Source organism: Labrus mixtus, chromosome 16 (genome assembly GCF_963584025.1).
Source record: "Labrus mixtus chromosome 16, fLabMix1.1, whole genome shotgun sequence".
NCBI classification, from domain to species: Eukaryota; Metazoa; Chordata; class Actinopteri; order Labriformes; family Labridae; genus Labrus; species Labrus mixtus.
Window position 1 is genome coordinate 579,264 of NC_083627.1, and position 16,399 is coordinate 595,662.

General features: G+C 43.8%; 2 protein-coding genes and 1 long non-coding RNA gene across 4 annotated transcripts in view; 2 read left to right on the forward strand and 1 right to left on the reverse strand.

Moving 5' to 3' along the window:
• Positions 1-16,399, forward strand: part of LOC132991148 (uncharacterized) — a 119,908-nt gene that overhangs the window by 38,870 nt on the left and 64,639 nt on the right. The gene's annotated exons all lie outside the window — the stretch shown is intronic.
• On the reverse strand, positions 2,349-9,999 carry LOC132991351 (formyl peptide receptor 2-like). Of its 2 annotated transcripts, none has more exons than XM_061060110.1 (3): positions 9,769-9,999; positions 5,443-5,626; positions 2,349-5,143 (listed from the first exon to the last, which is right to left on the reverse strand). In XM_061060110.1, the coding sequence occupies exons 2-3, from the start codon at positions 5,617-5,619 to the stop codon at positions 4,274-4,276; spliced, it is 1,047 nt and encodes a 348-aa protein (XP_060916093.1). In that variant the 5' UTR covers positions 5,620-5,626; positions 9,769-9,999; the 3' UTR covers positions 2,349-4,273. The 2 variants fall into 2 exon arrangements, with proteins under 2 accessions (XP_060916093.1, XP_060916094.1); XM_061060111.1 differs by lacking the exon at positions 9,769-9,999 and adding an exon at positions 5,739-6,070.
• si:ch211-171h4.5 (myelin-associated glycoprotein) overlaps positions 12,688-16,399 on the forward strand; it is an 18,690-nt gene continuing 14,978 nt past the window's right edge. The window contains exons 1-5 of the mRNA XM_061059844.1: positions 12,688-12,761; positions 13,156-13,244; positions 13,405-13,616; positions 15,667-15,820; positions 15,924-16,081. Coding sequence (XP_060915827.1) covers positions 13,196-13,244; positions 13,405-13,616; positions 15,667-15,820; positions 15,924-16,081 — 573 coding nt within the window. The 5' untranslated portion in view covers positions 12,688-12,761; positions 13,156-13,195. The remainder of the gene's footprint in view (positions 12,762-13,155; positions 13,245-13,404; positions 13,617-15,666; positions 15,821-15,923; positions 16,082-16,399) is intronic.

A 16,399-nucleotide genomic window follows, 5' to 3' on the forward strand; every position in this document is an offset into this window, starting at 1 on the left:
GGTAAAAGACCTTACTCATTTTTATGTTATAAAAAGCAGGTAAAAGACCTTACTCATTGTTATGTTATAAAAAGCAGGTAAAAGACCTTACTTATTGTTATGTTACAAAAAGCAGGTAAAAGACCTTACTCATTGTTATGTTATAAAAAGCAGGTAAAAGACCTTATTCATTGTTATGTTATAAAAAGCAGGTAAAAGACCTTACTCATTGTTATGTTACAAAAAGCAGGTAAAAGACCTTACTCATTGTTATGATACATAAAGCAGGTAAAAAGACCTTACTTATTGTTATGTTACAAAAAGCAGGTAAAAGACCTTACTCATTGTTATGTTATAAAAAGCAGGTAAAAGACCTTACTCATTGTTATGTTACAAAAAGCAGGTAAAAGACCTTACTTATTGTTATGTTACATAAAGCAGGTAAAAGACCTTACTTATTGTTATGTTACATAAAGCAGGTAAAAGACCTTACTCATTGTTATGTTATAAAAAGCAGGTAAAAGACCTTACTCATTGTTATGTTACAAAAAGCAGGTAAAAGACCTTACTTATTGTTATGTTACAAAAAGCAGGTAAAAGACCTTACTTATTGTTATGTTACATAAAGCAGGTAAAAGACCTTACTCATTGTTATGTTACAAAAAGCAGGTAAAAGACCTTACTCATTGTTATGTTACATAAAGCAGGTAAAAGACCTTACTTATTGTTATGTTATATAAAGCAGGTAAAAGACCTTACTTATTGTTATGTTACATAAAGCAGGTAAAAGACCTTACTCATTGTTATGTTACATAAAGCAGGTAAAAGACCTTACTCATTGTTATGTTACATAAAGCAGGTAAAAGACCTTACTCATTGTTATGTTACATAAAGCAGGTAAAAGACCTTACTTATTGTTATGTTACATAAAGCAGGTAAAAGACCTTACTTATTGTTATGTTACAAAAAGCAGGTAAAAGACCTTACTCATTGTTATGTTACATAAAGCAGGTAAAAGACCTTACTTATTGTTATGTTATAAAAAGCAGGTAAAAGACCTTACTCATTGTTATGTTACAAAAAGCAGGTAAAAGACCTTACTCATTGTTATGTTACAAAGATCCGGCCTATCCATCATGAGCACTTTAGCAAAGCAGCAAAAGTTACAGTGGTAAGAAAAAACTGTCTTATTAAAAGGCCTCCACCTTTTCAAACAGTCCCCTCCTCCACCTTTTCAAACAGTCCCCTCCTCCACCTTTTCTAACAGTCCCCTCCTCCACCTTTTCAAACAGTCCCCTCCTCCACCTTTTCAAACAGTCCCCCTGTGGTCTAAATGAAACATCTGTGCTTTGATCAAAATACAACATGAATCAAGCACCAGAGGAGGTTTGTGACCCTGTATAAACCAGCTCTCTCAGAACGCTCCGTTTTGGTGTGTGTGTCTCTTTAAATGTAATGACCCCCCCCCCCCCCCGAGTTTTCCCAGAAGACATCACTCCTCTGTAGAGAGAATAAAAATGGCCGACATGCGCAAAAGTTTTGTTCTAGTCTGGGGGTGGAGTCTATGGGTGGAGATACCAGGGGAGGGGAGGGGATTTATTTTAACCAGAATCCCACTGTGACATCACAAGGAGAGACATTAGAAACAGAGCATTTTTCTCTGTGTTGTAAGACTTGTAAGACACATCTACGTGTGTGTGTCTGTGTGTGTGTGTGTGTGTGTGTGTGTGTGTGTGTGTGTGTGTGTGTGTGTGTGTGTGTGTGTGTGTGTGTGTGTGTAACTTCCTTACAGCTGCCTCAGTTCCAAAGGTCACATCCTCTTTTCATTTCTTCGTCTTTTTATATCTCATCTTGTTTCTGCTTTTCAGAGAAGCGTGAAACATGTTTACAAAGTTTGAGACTAAATTACAAAAGCAAAACATTTTAAAGGAAGAGTTTGTGATCTTTCAAACTCAGATGTAGCAGAAATCAAATGTCCCGCTGGCTGTGTTGTTGTCCGAGCCATATCTACAGCGTGTTTACATGGACGGGTTAGGCTCCTCCCCTCGTGTATAAAAGTTGTTTAATTGAGGGACTAGAGAAAAGAAGAATAACATACTGTACTCACTGCTTAACTGTGTTTCTAGATCACGCTCATTTCAGGTAAATTTACATGCAGTGTGAAGATAGGAGCATAATAAAGATCGCTAGCATTAGCATGCTAACACAACAATGCAGCGCGAGTTGTTTTGGTTTCATGCTGGTGCTCAAGGGCGACATCTGCTGGATCAAAACATCACATATAAAGAGTTTAAAGACAGGACTAATTTACAAAATGAGACGAAAATGAGTCACGTCCAACATGAAGAACAAATAAAGTGAACGGTAAAAAGAGTTCATCATAAACAGTTTATTACAAACACGTGACCTCGTGATCGATGCAGAACAGACTCAACTGAGTTTATGATGCTGATGTTTATTCTGCACACGGAGCGACGGCCACGCTTCATGTTTTATCTCGTGTGTGACGACCATTACATGACCAGCGTACGCAGTGATCATCAGAAGAAGTTATTACAGAAACATTTCAACTTAAAAACAGAAATATGAAATAAAGTTCAAACTGTGAGATTAGAAATCATAAATGAGGATTCATAGACGTGATCATTACAAAAAAAAGCCCCTAAGACAAAGAGGAATTAGAAAAATAAGAAACATAGGGCAGGGCGAAAATAAAGCAAAACAACAACAAAGACACTTAAAGGATATCTTACAATTCAGTAACTGTTAAGAGATCACGGTGTGTCTCATTGGCCTAGGACAGTATAAGTATACGGTTTCTATACATATAAGTAGTGTGGACAACTGTTTGCACAAACGTATACAAGCAGAATAAAACTTTAGGTTGTCTTTGATAAGTAAGACAAGAATGGTTGCCACATTTTATCAAAGGCTGTAGAGCTGAGAGAGACACTATATCGGACCCTCTCCATATGTAACAGGTTAGTCATTTCTTGTAGCCAGGTCCTAAAAAAGGGTATATCTCCACTCTTCCACAGAGACAGAATATTCCTCTTCGCAATGCAATGCCGTAATGTAACGTCTTTTGTTGTAGGTGAGACAAGTTTAATGAATGTTGAATTCTGCCAAAAATGGCTGTAAAAGGATCTGGTGTAATGTCAAAGTTGTACATTTCAGAGAAGCAATTAAAAATATCTGACCAGAACTTATTTAGTTTAGGGCAAGACCAGAAGAGGTGACCCAGAGTGCCCTCAGCTGATTTACACTTTGGACAGGTTGGAGAAACAGACGGATAAAAGGAGTGCAACTTGGTGCAGGAATAATGAAGCCTATGAAGTATTTTAAATTGAATAAGTTGGTGTCTGGAGTTCATAGAACAACTATAAATGTTTTTAAGGTAGGTTTCCCAGGTCTCGTGACCAACTGATACACAAAGATCTTTTTCCCATGCTATCTTCGTTTCGAGTCAGGACTCTGGTTTATAAGATTATAAAGTTCACTTGGGGTTGGCATTGACTGAAAGTTTGAAATATTTGTGCGGATGTAGAAATGCGTATCTGGCAGTGTATATTTTTCTTTTAACTGTAGAAAGGTGGCAAAAGTGTTATTAACATACAGGTCTGCAATGGTGATGATGCCTTTATTCCACCAGAGTCTGAAAGTATTATCAGTGATTGAGGGAGGGAAGGCACGGTTGCAGCAAACAGGTGTATAAGCAGAAGTTTCAGGTAATTTCAATGATTTCTGTATTTGATACCAAATTCTCAAAGAGTTTGTGGTTATAAAGTTATTGCCTGTAATAGTTGCAGGGATCTGGTTTGTGAAAATAGAAGAGCGGGGAGGGAGGTTTTCAAAAGATCCTGTTCAATTGCCAGCCATGAAGGGGTTGAGGGGGTGACTTTACCTGGATAAGCATCTTTCCAGTACATCAGTGCTCTAGAGTTTGCAGCCCAATAATCGTACCTTAAGTCAGGGAGACCAAGACCACCTGCAGATTTTGCTTTTTAGAGATACGATGTGCTTTGAAACCTGACACGAAAGGCAAACCACTTCACTTATTTTGACTGGTGACCAGTTCAGGGTCGTTATCTATTCCACTTTTCCTGTCATTGGGAGAGAGGCGGGGTTACACCCTGGACTGTTCACCAGCCAATCACAGAGCTGACATACAGAGACAGACAACCAGCTGCACTCACATTCTCCCACTCTCGCCGCTTCAACGAGTCGAGCGTGAAAACGTTTTCAGATTCTGTCCCTGAAAGATCACACGTGTTCAGGGCACGCCGTCAGACGTTCAAACTTTGGCTACGTCCACCGACGTGCGACTCCTCCCCGCCGCCGCGCTGTCGTCCAGAGAGCGCTCGTTGGGCTGGGTCGTCTGCCCGTCCACGTCGTCCTCCAGCGCTCTCTTGAACACGCCCGCCAGACTCTGCCTGAAGCGCCCCCTCACGTCCACGCCCATGCAGAAGTACAGCAGCGGGTTCACGCAGCTGTTGAAGTAGGCGACGCCGGACGCAATGGGGTGCCAGATCTTCACCACCGGGTTCTTACTGTCCACCATCTTCACCAGCAGGAGGCAGTGGTACGGCGCCCAGCACAGGAAGAACGCCACCACCAAGGACGCCAGTATACGCAGGGGGCGGGACTTCCCCGACAGGCGGGTGCGCCGGATGCCGAGCCCGGCCAGGATGTAGCAGACGAGGATGACCATAAAAGGCAACAGGAAGCCGCACAGGAAGCGGATGGAGTAGAGAGCCTGCTTGGCGCTGTTGTCCCCCTGCGCCGCCTCCTTCACGTCCAGCGAGCATTTACTCAGGTTGTTCTTCCCCAGGTACACCTGGCGGTAGACAAAGTACGGCGTGCTGAAGATGATGGCGGTGACCCACACGCCGACGGCCACCAGCCTGGCGGCCCGCAGCGTGCGGTGTCTCTTGGTGAGGACGGGCTTCCACACGCAGAGCACCCGGTCCACACTGATCACAGCCAACAGGAAGACGGAGCAGAACATGTTGGCGTACTTGAAGAAGCCGTTGAACTTGCAGAGGAAGACGCCGTACGGCCAGTGGTCGAAGAGGAGCTTCTTCACGAGGGAGAAGACGCGCGTGAAGCAGAAGATCAGGTCCGCGATCGCCAAGTTCACCAGCCACACGTTAGTGACCTTCGGCTGAGGAGGAAAAGAAAAAACATTTAGAGCTCCCCCTGCTGACTGGCAGCGGTATAGGTCATAAGCCCCGCCTCCTCCATGTTAACAGATGGGGTGAACATGGAGCTCATAAAGTGACCCCATGTTCTAAATTAGAAATGCCTTGGAGGTGGGGGGGAGGGAGGGGGGGCCTTAAAGAGACAGTAGCTGAAATGAAGCATTTCAGTGATTTCACTGATGCCAGTATCAGATAAACGACGCTCCTCATTGGTCGTCCCAGAGTGACATCATTAATGGTCAAAGCGAGTATAATGGATCACCTTGAGCTTGAATCCGGCCACCCAGATGACGATGGAGTTCCCCGTGATGCCGAGCACGACGGTCAGCGTGTAGAGGACGATGGAAACGTTGTTCATGATGGAGTCGATGTCCACCATGGTCGCCGTCTGGTCGTTCTGGGACGTCTCTGAGACGAGAAGAGGCATTTCAGGAGACATGGTGCGTCTGCAGAAAACAAGAAGAAGACAGGAAAATCTGATGTTACCAACGAAGACAGACAACGCTCTCAGGCCACTCCCACATCAAACCCGGCCATTACAGAAACCCTGACACAGACCTTTAGAACCTCCAGTCTGGATTAATGCAATGGAGTCCAGACGGGGGTAACCAGTAAAACCCTAGACCGGCTCCAACGTGTCCTCACCTGCACCAAGACCTAGACGCACATCACCTCCACCTGCTCCCGATGAGATCCAAAATCAAACAGAAAATACTCCTCCTCACTTATAAACCCCTCCTCGTCCCTCAGTACCTCTCTGAGGGTACAGAACGCCACAGGAGGTCATTCCTGCCTGTGGCCATCAAACTTTATAACTCCTCCCTTTGAGTGACAAACACTCCGTCTGACCCTGGACTAGTTCAGCCTGAAAAATAAAATAAAATAAAATAAAATTTAATAAAATTTAATAAAATAAAATTAAATTAAATTAAATAAAATTAAATTAAATTAAATTAAATTAAATTAAATACAATTAAATTAAATTAAATTAAATTAAATACAATTAACTTAAATTAAATTAAATTAAATTAATTAAAAAATAACTGTAAAACTGTAACCTCCACCATAACTCATTATTTATTAAAACTGCATTATAATAATAATAATGAATAATATGTCCATGATAACAAAGTGCAATATGGAAACAAACAGTGTAATAATCTTGATAATGTGTGTTTATATTCCATCTGACTCTTATTCATGTAAATATTTCTTGTACCTATTATTGATATCTTACTTACATTCCTATTCTATTTGATTCATATTTTTATTTCTATATTTCTCCTGCTATATTTTATATTTTGGAGAAACTGTAACGACTGAATTTCCCTCTGGGATTAATAAAGTATTTCTGATTCTGATTCTGACCTCCCTCACCCACACACCACGTCCTGAATCCTCCGGTCCTCGCCCCACACCGGACTACCCGCACCTATGGTGACATCACAGCCCCCCCCACCCTCTGGAGCCCCCTCCTCTCAGACACCCCCAATGCCCAACTCAAATAATAAAAAGAAAAAAACACAAAATGTGTCCCGGGATCTTCATGGAATCAACTGAAAGAGAGAAACTCTCTTAATGTTACCAATCTTACACCATCAATTTATTATTCATGAATTTAAAATCAGCTGAGAGGATGTCCTGCAGCTCTTCCTGTAGCTCTTCCTGTAGCTCTTCCTGTAGCTCTTCCTGTAGCTCTTCCTCTAACACCTCAGACGTTGAACACAGATCAGTGGTTAAAAATCTTCTTGGTGGATTATTAAAATCGAGAGAAATCGACTTCCTGTTTTCTGTTCCTGTTCAGAAATGAAGAGACTAAAAGTGGAGGCATATTCTCATTTTATCATTTAAAAAATGCAGCAGGAGGTTTTAACGGGTTACTTCCTGTTTTGATTTCTAACAAACATCGGAAAGATTTAAACATGCAGGAAAAACACTCGACGGCGTGACGCTTCACCGGGAGGGGAAAAAGAAGCATCACGGTTTGAATATTAAAAAAGAGAGACATGATGTCTCTTATAGCGGCAGACTGTTCTGACCTGTGTTCACATGATGCTCCAAAAAAAACATGTCGTCTGTGCCGACTAGTCAGAGGTGACCTCCTGAGTCACTGTCTGCCTCAGCGTCTGAGAATGTGTAACTAAGGCCTCGTCCACACACGCTCAGATACGTTTTCTAAAATCCCGAGGCCTCAGTGTGTCCATGTACAGGTATGTGTGTGTAATGAGCAGCACTCTCCTCCCTCTACCTGCTGCACACCTGAGTGCAATTTGCACTCGGGCAGACGGCGAGGTATTTAGAGGAGTCATGGCATGAGAGCTCTTTGGGCCACACACACACTGAGGAGCTGTTAGTCCCCATTTCACTCAATTTAGTCCTCCACATGTCTAGATTGATGCTGCTATACTTTTATGTGTCATGAGATCTCCCGTGACAAACCTTTAGGAGCAGTATGTAACTCTTCCCCCTAGTGTTTAAAATGAGTACTGCAGTCTAAATTCTAAACATCATAGAGAGCTGTCTCCCCCCCCCCCCCCTCCTCTCTAGAGTCCATGCTCACACAGGTCACCATGTGGTGGACTCTGAAGCTTCAGTGTTTATCCAGCTCTGCATGGGTCTGTAAACCTTTCTGTGTTCTAACCTCTCTCCATTTTTCAAAAGCATCTCCAATATTGATCCTAGTTTGAGCACGTTTCTGCTCGTGGAGCTTATTAGAAACATGCAGAGGCTTTTTAGGTCGGGTACAATCACTTCTATCTGAACCACTTCTCTTGCCCGCTTCCATCGCTGCAACACCTGTTGACCTGATAACTGCTCTCATATCTGACAAACCGAGGGGTTCGTCAGAAAACGGCCGTGTGGGGGGGTGTCTTAAAAGCGTCTACCTTCTCTGGTCCAAACAAATCCAGAGCATTCAGGAGCAGAATCTAAAGTTAGAAGGAGGACATACTGGCTGCTGCATTGTTGTCAGAGAAGCCAGCACTTCAACATGTTTCCTTAATGATCAGATAGTAAGATACCTTTATCATCTCACTCTCTACACAGCTCACTGATTGGTCCTTTACTGGACTGAGGTACTGCAGTAGTCTCCATGAAGCAGACGTTGAATCATCGCTGAGTTGGACACATTAAGAGGAAGTTCAAAACACAGAAGGAAAACATTCATAAAAACTAAAAGTTCTGAAAAACCACAAACCTCCAAACACTGTGAGCCAGATTCTCTTCTACACCTTTATAACATGTTGAAATACTCTGAGGGGGGAACTCACCTGAATATGACAATCAGAAATATAACAATCTGGAAACAGTGATGACAGTCTGACCCGCTCACCTCAAAACCAAACCAGCTCGATTAAGACTTCCTGCGCTGACCTGTTTTAAACATCGAGTCTCAGATTCTGATCTTCAGTTCAGAACAGAGAACACGTTCAGCCACACTTTAGGCGGCTGTGGCTCAGTGGAGGAGTCGGCCGTCTCTTAACGGGAAGGTCGAGGTTCAATGTCGATGTGTCCTTGGGAAAGACACTGAACCCCGAGTTGCTCCCGCTGCTGCGCCCCCTCATGTGGGTATGAACGCGTAGTTATAGATGAGTTTAACGCTCAGTATCTAATTCCACCACCAGGGGGCTCTCCATCAAAACAACAACAAAGCATGACGAGGCTGGCGGGGAATCATGGTAGCGATCCTCTCTGCTAACTGAAAGTCGGAGGCACTCCTTTAGTTTAATCGTTTATTTGAATCAGGGACAGAGTACAACCAAATTAAGATAGCTAGCTAATTTCTGTTATGAAAGTGAATCTTTCTTCATAATGAGCTCTGTTTATAACCAGGACCGTCTTTTCTGTTTGAGCTATTTGACCTCTGACCCCTGTTCATGACGAGCGCCTGAGTCCTCCACATTGTGCGGAACTCGCTTCATGTTTATTTGATTATTTCAACGACGTGAAATCAAGTCTGACAAGAATGTTGAAAACTTGTGAGGATGATTTTGTGTTCTTTGGGCGGCCATTTTGTCTCTCTTCTTTGTGGATTCTATTAGAGGAGCTGGTCTGGTTATATCCTGTCAGTGTGTGTGTGTGTGTGTGTGTGTGTGTGTGTGTGTGTGTGCTGGACCCCAGGAAGAAGACCCGCTGCGTACCCTGGTGCTCATGAGGATCCTAATGAAGAAACAAAGTGCAAGAAGAGCGACCTGCGGGCTAACCGCCGTGAGGACAAACGAGACCTGGAGTCAGTTAGTCTTCCTCACAGGAGCCCTGAAACGACGGCCGGACCTGCCTGTTATACGTGACCAGACTCTCCGAGGTTTCACCGACTGACCAAAAGCTCAAAGCAACAAGAGGGTTGTCGACTGAACAGATTTCACTCTCCTTCAAAATAAAAGTCTCCGCTGAATCTTTTTGGAAGAAGCATCACGAGGTTTAAAACTCAAAATGATCAAGAACAACAACCAGATATTTGTAGCTCCACTCTCCCTCTCTCCCCCCCTCTCTCCCCCCCCCCTCTCTCTCCCCCCCTCTCCCCCCCCCCTCTCTCTCTCTTTATAAATGTTTATTAGCACCATTGAATTATTTAAATGTTGTTTCTTACCTGCGGATGATTCTCTGATATCACAGCTCTGAGGTCGTCTGCTTCAGCCTCCGTGGTCAGATGAAGAAGTGAAGACGCATAAACTCTGTGTTTGTGTGTGTGTGTGTGTGTGTGTCTGTGTGTGTGTGTGTCTGTGTGTGTGTGTGTGTGTGTGTGTGTGTGTGTGTGTGTGTGTGTGTGTGTGTGCATGCACAGTAAAGTTCCCTGATGTCACTGTAACTTTAAGTGGTTTCAGAAAACTGGATGTGTGTCTTTATATTCCCCCCTCCCTCACACACACACACACACACACACACACACACACACACACACACACACACACACACACACACACACACACACACACACACACACACACACACACAGACACACACACACACACACACACACACACAGACACATACACACACACACACACACACACACAGACACACACACACACACACACACACACAGACACACACACACACACACACACAGACACACACACACACACACACACACACACACACACACACACACAGACACACACACAGACACACACACACAGACACACACACACACACACACACACACACACACACACACACACACACAGACACATACACACACACACACACACACAGACACACACACACACACACACACACAGACACACACACACACACACACACACAGACACACACACACACACACACAGACACACACACACACACACACACACACACACACACAGACACACACACAGACACACACACACACACACACACACACACACACACACACACACACAGACACACACACACACACACACACACACACACACACACACACACACACAGATTTCTCGACAGAGGGCTGATGAACTTGAAATGAAAACAGGAAACTGTCTTTACGATCCATCGCGTTGGGTCATGACTGTTTTGCTGATTTTCACAGAAACAATAAAACCGACCTTTTGTGGTCTCCGACGACGATCGACATCACAAAGGGCAGTAGCCCCTCCCCCAGGTGGGTGACACTCCCACAGCTAGGTGTCTGTTCTGCCCTCTGAGTCTGCCTTCTCACCGTAAACAATAGGACATGGAGCGAGAAAGACCGAGTACACCCAAGACCTTCCAGAGAGGGGGCGTGGTCAGACACAGCTCATTTACATATTTAAAGGTACAGACACAGAAACAGCCTGTTCTGAGCAGGGCTGAAATAGAGGGGTTTATAGACATGATCAAATACAGGATCAGAGTGGATTTAGAACAAGACACTTCACACACATGTTGAAGAGGAGCTCTGAGACTTATTTACACTGAAGAAGAAGAAGAGGAGGATATGTCACCTTTAAGACGTCCCTTTGAATAATAACACTTGGATCCAACACTTCAAAGAGGAAGAACATTTTGGGCCACAGGAAGCTAAAGAAGTGTCTTCACCCGAAGCTTCTTCTTCTTTGTTCCCTCTGCCACTGAAAATTGTCACGATGTGCGATCACTTCCTTCTTTTCGCTGTGTCCTCGGTCAGTCGGCGCCCTGACCTCCTGATGATGCAAAAAGGTCAGGACAGAAATATCACAGTGAGGGAAGAACAACATCATTTCATCATCGTCGTTTATTCCTTCAGATCCGTGGAAACATTCAGAGAGATCCATCGCTGCAGCGCTGAGCGTGTGATACATCGTTACAGAAGAATCCATCTTTATTAATCATAGCTCAATGTTTCTGAGAGTTTTCAAACCCACAACATGTGTCCAACCCCGTGATCAGCAGCTATCCAGGACACATATTTAGAATTCCTACATCCTAGTTTTACATTGAAAACGGGTTTGAATCTTTTTTTCATGTCTTAATTGTTTTAGGAGCCTGAAGCTGTTCTCACACTCCTAAAACATATCTAGATCATTTTGGGGGCGCTGGTATGGTATGTATTGAAGCATTGCTCCTCCAAGCAGGCGCCCCAGGTTCAAGTCCCACCTGTGGCTCCTTTCCCGCTTGTCATTCCCTTCTCTCTCTCTCTCTCTCTCTCCCTGATTTATAGCTCTGTCCTATCTCTACAAAAATAAATCTGAAAAAAAAAGAGTCTAGATTATTTCAGGAGGACTGCTCCTGATATTCTCCTGATCTGTTCACACATGCACCTCACAGCGGGAGACTATCCCTGTCAGAGAGGAGGGGGGGGGGGGGGTCTCCTGAGGTAAGAAGAGATGTAAGGCCCCTGGCCCTGCTCTGATCCTTCTCTCAGAGTGAAGAAGAGAGAGGTGCTGGTTTAGTGCGTTTGTGTCTGATAAGGGTTCAGCGCTGTGTGACTGCAGCTGCTGTGATTTCCTGCAGAGGATTCATAATAATAATAATAATAATTATCTTAAAGTGAACAGAAAAGTAGAAGTTTCCTCTCTGATTCATGCAATGCCTTCATATCTACACGTCTGTCCTTATGGCGCCCTCTGGTGGCTCTAACATGCATGTGTGTGTTTTTAAGTGTGTTACTGTTTTTAACTCTGACACCCCGGGTTATGCTGCCATCTAGTGGCAACACGTCGCTGTGACACATGATGCACTTTAATGCACTTTAATGCACTTTGTTCACTATTTAAACATGTTTCTCCTTCACGTGGCAGCTAAGGGGCCAAATGAGGGACCACATGAGGGACCACATTGTGGACCCAGAACACCTACGCTGTTTTTTCTTTGCTGCTGCCGGTCCCTGTAGCTGCTGCGCCCCCTTTCATCTCAGATGCCCCCTCAGTCCTTTAGTTCTAGAAGCGGGTCAGCTCTGTATTTTAAACTGTGTTATTAATCTGCAGGTCCTGAAAGTTTCTCTGACTCTCATTGAGTCACATCTGTCTGTGCACTTTCTTCTCGTTCCTCGTCGTTGCAGCAAACATTTGAATTACCTAACGCCACATTTCCTATATATCACCATCACTTCCTCCTGTGAAGTTTAATTCCTCTTTCTCTGCCCGAGCTCCACAAACGCAGAGAAGTCCGCTCGTGATGAGACAGGTAAGGAGACCGTTTACATTTCTGTTCACCTGTGGAGTCAAATGTTCTGAGGAGCTGGTTAATGAGCTTTTTATTTGTTGTTTAACTTGAATCATTCCTTAAGGTACGGTGTCTAAATATTTCATCTGCTGTAAATATATTTCACCTGTCCAGCAGCCTCTACCATCAGTGTGTGAATGTGTGTGTGTGACCTGCGGTGTAAAAGAGTTTTGAGTCGTCAGAAATAAACAAACTCAAGCCCGTTTATCATTTATCATTTATCAGATGTTTTTCCCACATTTTTAAAAATGGTTCCTTAGAAACTTGTTGTGGTTTGACTTTCAGATTTATCTGATTGTTCATCATTTGTTCTCATCTCGTCCTTTTTTTTTTTTTTTAATCTCTGTGTGTTTAGAGTCCAAAAGGTTCCTCCAGGCTTTAAAGACTTGGTCGAGATGGGCGTCGGTCTGGCAGGTGTTGCTTTACTCGTTGCTCTGATGCGAGGTGGGTACTTCCCTGACTTCACGCTGAGTATTTCTTAAAGTGGAAGTTTCTTTATATTTCTTATTTGACAGTCAAATCAAAGCTTCCTTTTTCGCCCGGCAGACTTTTAAAGTTTCCCAACGTTCTTCCTCTTTTTTCTGTTTTTGAAACATTCCTCCAGGTGTCTCGTGTGAAATCTGGACCGTAACGCTGCCTCAAAGCATCATGGGAATCCTGGAGTCCTGTATCACGATCCCATGTGGTTTCCAGATTCCTGAGAATCGTGAAAAAGATCTGCTCATGAACTGCTCGACTGGAGTTGTTTGGAAGAAGGACAGTAAATATGGTCCTGTTGTCTTCAGTGAAGTCAATCCGAAAAGCAACAAGATTCAGGTAGGTCTTCTTTTTGTCCTTTCTGGAACGCTGGCCTACAACTCTCAAGTCTCACGGTGACACTCGATGGAAAAGCAGAAACGGGGTCACCCTGTGAGTCCAAAGTCAGGGATGTTCTCAATTCAGTCAAACTGGTTTGCAGAGTGAAGCTAACGTTAGCATTGCTAGCACCTCCAGCCTTCAGTCCTCCCTGCAGAATGTGGTCACTGATCGCTCCGGTCGATTTCCTACTTTAACCTGACGCAGCCTACACACGTCTTTATCTCCAGATGGATCTAAACACTTTTTTTTTTTTTTTTTTTTTTTTTACTTTTATTCACCAAAACGTGCACACACACACTCACACAATAAAAAAAAGAGATACAAACATGAGGGGAACTGTGGTACGATACAGTTTTACAAGCAGATTTAGACAAAAACAAACAAAACAAAACAAAACAAAAGGAAAAGGGTCAGTAAACAAAATGAATGAATTAGAAAGAGGGACAAAATAAGTGAATGAGCAAACAGGACAAAGAAAAACATGGAGGACAGTAACAACATGATGTCAAATAAAACTGGTGGTTTAGGTTGTACACATGGTGATGATTTTTGGTGTTATTTGTTTGTTTTTGTTTTGTTTTTCACTTTGTATGGGTGCTAACATGTTGATTGCCAAATACAGTAAATGGATTGCCATCCACTGGCAAAATGGATCTACACACTGACAAACCGCTCTGTTCAATATGCTTGTTTACATCCTGGTGGTAGAGCGAGGAGAGCAGGCCTGTAGTGACTTATTCTAACCAAACTTTAATTTGTCCTTAACAGGACACTGTAGGGGGGCATTGGATCTAGTTAGGACTCGTGTTTTTGTTCATGCAACAAATCCAACGTCCAATGCATATCATCCGTTCATTTTTCTTTTCCGTCATGTCTTCAAAGATATGAGGATTCCAATAACCAGAAAATAATATCATACGACATATTCTTAAATCAACATCATCATCAAAACCGTTCGCCTTCATTCACACACCTGTTTGCAATTATCTGGACTGAATTAAGCCAAGGCTCCACCTACAGTTCAGTGTCGGAATAACACTTATACCTGTAAATATTAAAGGACGGAGCCTCTGTTCCTGCAGGGGGCGCTGGAGTCCCATCGATGGCGGTCTCCATGTTGTAAGTGCTGTCTCAGTCTAACTTTCAGTCAACCTAACGACAGGCTGAGAGCTGGAGCTGAGGCGGGTTTTAAACCTCCTGACAAACCGTTACACCGCGCCCACCTGTCAATCAGGTCAGCTACACGCCTTATTGTGAATAACTCTTATCCTTCATCAAATCAAAACTGATGAGTCATCAAAACATTCACCCCCCGTACAGTGTGTGTCCATCGAGACATGAGCTAATCACACCTATTTGGTTTTTTGAACCAGGCTGTAAACATGTTAATCTCTGCTGTAAAAACAGGCTTTTTAGAATGGGTGTGTATGTGACTTCCTGTGCTTCTGCAGCCAGCCTCTAGTGGACACTCCAGGAACTGCAGGATTTTACACTTCAGCCTCTAGTGGACACTCCAGGAACTGCAGGGTTTTACACTTCAGCCTCTAGTGGACACTCCAGGAACTGCAGGATTTTACACTTCAGCCTCTAGTGGACACTCCAGGAACTGCAGGGTTTTACACTTCAGCCTCTAGTGGACACTCCAGGAACTGCAGGGTTTTACACTTCAGCCTCTAGTGGACACTCCAGGAACTGCAGGATGTTACACTTCAGCATCGGCTTCAGTTTTAAACACCTGAGGTTGCCGCTTGATAACTAAATAGCCTGCAGCTTTATTTGTCTGTTTTTATAAAACCAAGAGTTAGCTAGCCACTATGTTGCGCGCCTCATGTACAGATGATATCGTCCTCGTCTAGCGGCCGTGGGTTTGAATCTGACCTCTGCCCTTCACTGCATGTCATCCCCCCACCCAGCACTTCCTGTCTCTCTTCAGCCGTCCCATCTAATAAAGGCCTGCAATTAAAACTGAGATTAATCAGGATTCACTGTGAACCAACTCTTTTTTTAGGGTATGGTTTTCGGAGACCTCAAAAAGAAGAACTGTACCACCACGTTCCACAGCCTGCCACAGAACTACAGCGGCTCCTACTTCTTCAGGCTGGAGTGTTTAGGGGACTTCAAGTATACCTTCACTAAAGGAGTCATCATCATCGCTCAGCCAGGTATGAACGGAGGAGTCCATCAGCTCACACACAGCGAGGGTTAGAGAGCCATGATTGAGTGTTTGTATCTGACCTTCCTTTGTGATGTGTCTCTACCGGACAGGCATGCCTCCCCCCCAGCTGACCCCCGTGAAGCAGGTGTCAGAGGGCGACCTGGTGACGCTGCAGTGTTCAGTCCCTGTGCCCTGCTCCATCCTGCCCCCCTCCCTCACCTGGCTCCCCCGAGACATCACCTGGCAGGCTCAGACGCAGATAGAGCAGGTGAGGTATCACATCAATGTCCTCCTTCTAACTTTAGATTCTGGTCCTGAACAGCTCTCTACAAGGTTTAGACTGCAGTACCCATTTTAACCACTAGGGGTCAGAGTTACAGACTGCTCCTTTAACTGTCCTGAAAATATGATGTATGAAAAAAGTTTATCTGCAACAAAGTGTGAACAAAACTTCATTATTAATTATACAACAGTGAGTTCAAACCAGGTCATTTGATTGGACGGGTCAATCACGGGTCAATTGACAACATGATGTCAAATAAAACTGGTGATTTAGGTTGTACACATGGTGATGATTTTTGGTGTT